Source organism: Lolium perenne, chromosome 1 (genome assembly GCF_019359855.2).
Source record: "Lolium perenne isolate Kyuss_39 chromosome 1, Kyuss_2.0, whole genome shotgun sequence".
Lineage (NCBI taxonomy): Eukaryota > Viridiplantae > Streptophyta > Magnoliopsida > Poales > Poaceae > Lolium > Lolium perenne.
In genome coordinates, this window is record NC_067244.2 from 182944195 (window position 1) to 182947236 (window position 3042).

The 3042-nt window shown below is 51.7% G+C and overlaps 1 protein-coding gene across 1 annotated transcript; it reads right to left on the bottom strand.

The window, feature by feature from the left end:
• On the bottom strand, window positions 1–2750 carry LOC127315152 (uncharacterized). The gene is made up of 2 exons (XM_051345669.2): window positions 2481–2750; window positions 1–738 (listed from the first exon to the last, which is right to left on the bottom strand). Exons 1-2 carry the CDS (start codon window positions 2628–2630, stop codon window positions 433–435), a joined length of 456 nt encoding a protein of 151 aa, XP_051201629.1. The 5' UTR covers window positions 2631–2750; the 3' UTR covers window positions 1–432.
• Window positions 2751–3042: the final 292 nt, after the last annotated feature.

The window sequence follows — 3042 nt, forward strand, 5'->3', positions numbered from 1 at the left end:
GACATCAATCATCACTCGTTCCATTCTTTAACTGGAGTAGTACGTTGATCTTACATTAACAAGAAAAGAAGATTACAAAATCGGCAGCACCACATGCGCCAGCTTCACTATACTGTACACATACAAATTCTTCCATTGCAGGGAGGGAGTGCTCTACAATCACTACTAGGGCTCATATTATTGGTGTGGTGCCACCCGGTTCCTCCCCTGCATGCAACCCTAGGGCTCATATTACACTTTTAACCCAGGGAGCAGCTATGGCTTATTTTATTTTTACCCATATATATTAATATAATACACAATTAAGCATATTAAATAATTTAATTAATGAAATCTTGATAGAGAACTCAGCACTGCACCTGTAGCTAGTTGATTAGTCGGGAACTTTTTTTGATTTTATTGGAGTGCTCTTCTTAGAACAGATTTTCCTGATCAACGTCTCTTGACGGGCGTGCCGGCCGCGACGGCGCCCTCTGCCTGCGCCCGCGCCTTGTGCGCCTTGGAGCCGCTCCAGTTCCGGCCCTTGCGCTTGGAGTGCGCGCCGCCGCCGGGCGTGGACCGCGGGATGAAGACGCCGGTGCCCTTGCTGCCGCACTGCTGTTGGTTCTGATGCTGCTGTGGTTGCTGCCACGTTCTGCCAGCAGCGTCGCCGGCGCTGCCGTAGCTGGCGGCGTGGTGGAACAGCGTGTAGGCCGGTGGCGCCAACATCGATGGCACATGGGGCGACATAGAGAAACCCTGGCACCAAAAAATGGCGAGCTGTTAGTGTCTGCTGCCGCACATGATGCGATGGGGTGCGGTCGTGCATGCATTATGATTTGCTGCTTAAATTAAATTATGAAATGCTACCTGTTTGAGCAACTAGCTAGCTACTACTAGGTGCTAACTCATGGCGACTTGCGTGCATGCAAATATTTCGGTTAACAAGATTGCAATCAGCATCATGGTTTCAGAGAAAATAAAGGAAGGTGGGAACCGCGCAGCACGGGTCGCATGATGTGATTCTTGTGTGCAAGCTTCCCAAACAACATGATTAGATTATTAGATCGGAGGCTAAGCAAAAGTCCAAGCAACATGGTCGTATCTCGTATGCGACATGATAAGAGCTAGCGCTTCTGTTGGCAGTTAAAAAAACAAATGGTTCTTCAGCAATCATGCAGGGTGAGTGTGATGGCTATACTAGCACGGTTAATTAGCACCGTATACGTTTGGGAGACGGTAAGTAAACTGCCAGTTAATTAACCACCGTACCGTCTACGTCCGGCATGTTGGCGCAGAGGGCAAGAAGTAGAAGAGAGGGACATCGGCAGCAGCGACGCGGACAACGCTACAGCCACGTACTGGTGGCGTGGGAGGGCGTACCTTGCAAGCTTCTACTTCAGGAATGGCGAATGAGAGGGACATGTGTTTCGGAAATTCAGTGAACAGATGCACTAGTGCACTCCATATATATGCATCAAGGGGTGGCCTGGACCCTTTCCTAGCTAAGCATCTGGGTTTAGAGCAGATTATTACTTGCTCTTTACTACTTGTTCCCAATTTTCTGCTCTCACGGTGAAAGCCACTGCTGGGCAATGCTAAGCTCATAACAGTAGTAGTACGACTCTTTCAGAATTTTGGTGGAACCAATCCAAGAGTGTCCAGCCCAAACCGGTTTCTCTGTCCAGTGTCCACCATCGCTGATCGGCCCCACACGGTTAGCGGAATTTGGCAATGGCAACGCTACTTGCACTTGCTCGAATGGTCAATTTCACGCGAAAAGGTGCTAATGCACCGCCGGCTTTGCCGGTGACGTGCGCACGAAAGGTGCTACATCGACCGGCGCCCATGAAAACTCCTGGCTGTGCCCGATGCTTATCCTCGGAAAAAAATTCTGCGCGTACGCACATGCAACTTGGTCGAGCAAGCGACAGGTAGCGCCACCCGATGGATCACATCACCCCTTAATTGATTAATTAATTAACAGGCTAAATGAATCCACAGCGCTAGCTTGTAAGAGCAACATATGGAGAGCCTGCGCACATGCATGGTGTTAATCAGGATGCTAAATGATGAGATACGACTGTTGTTAACTAAACATACTCGACTAATTGATCAACTCTGGACATGGAGACCACGAAGGACTTGAACATCCAGAGACGGAGTTCGTATGCAAGATAGGCTTTGTGTTGTCGAGCTGTGCTGCGCGCCAGTTTTAATCAGGGGAGAAGAAAGTTGAGTTTGGTGTGACTTGGTTTGATTTGGTCGCGCGCAAGTGCGACCATGTGGTCGTGCTAGCCGCAACTACCAAGCTGTGCTGCTAGCACCAACTAACTACCGGTCGAGAAGGAGCTCTCAGCTCAGCTAGCTCCAGCAAGAACGCAACCGAAGCAGAGCTAATTAATTAGCCTGATCACAACATCCATGCATGTGGCGGCGCGCGCGCCGGAAGAAATGAGGAAGGGCGAGCTAGAGAGTTAAAAGGGAAAAGGGAGGCTCACCGGCGGGAGGTGCATGGCGTCTGGGAACTGCACGGCGGCGGCGGCGGCGACGGCGAAGTCGGCGTCGTCGTCGTCGGTGATGAGGAGGGAGATCCGCTTGCTGAGCTCCGCGAAGAAGAGGTCGTCGTCCAGCTGCATCTCCACCTCCATCCTCCTGTGTACCAGTTGCGTGCTGAGCTTTTTGCCTGAGATTGGCGCCGGGCGGTGGCGAAAGAAGAGAGCAGAGGGAGAGAGAGGGCCGGGGTTTCGCGTCTGCCGAAGCCGAGCTCGGCCGCTTTAATAAGATTTTTTGGTTTAGCTGCTGCTGCTGCATGTTCGCTTTGTGGGGTGGGGCCGGTGGAGCAGCTGGCCAATCCCTACTCGCGAAACGAGGTGGGTCCCACGACCGCGCGCGCGCAATCTGGTATCTGCGGTGCCGCCGCGATGTGCGCCCCCACATCACGTGGGGCCCGCTGGTCAGTGCTCCATATCATACATAAATAAAGAAAAAAAAACGATGGGATCATGCGAGGGTTGGATTGCAGATAGATGGAGGTAGCTGCGAGTTGCGATAGGCTGCCTG

Coding starts and splice junctions, on each gene's coding strand:
- LOC127315152 (XM_051345669.2), bottom strand. CDS start 2,630: ATGGAGGTGGAGATGCAGCTGGACGACGACCTCTTCTTCGCGGAGCTC. Junction 739..2,480: donor ACGCCATGCACCTCCCGCCG/GTGAGCCTCCCT, acceptor TTTTGGTGCCAG/GGTTTCTCTATGTCGCCCCA.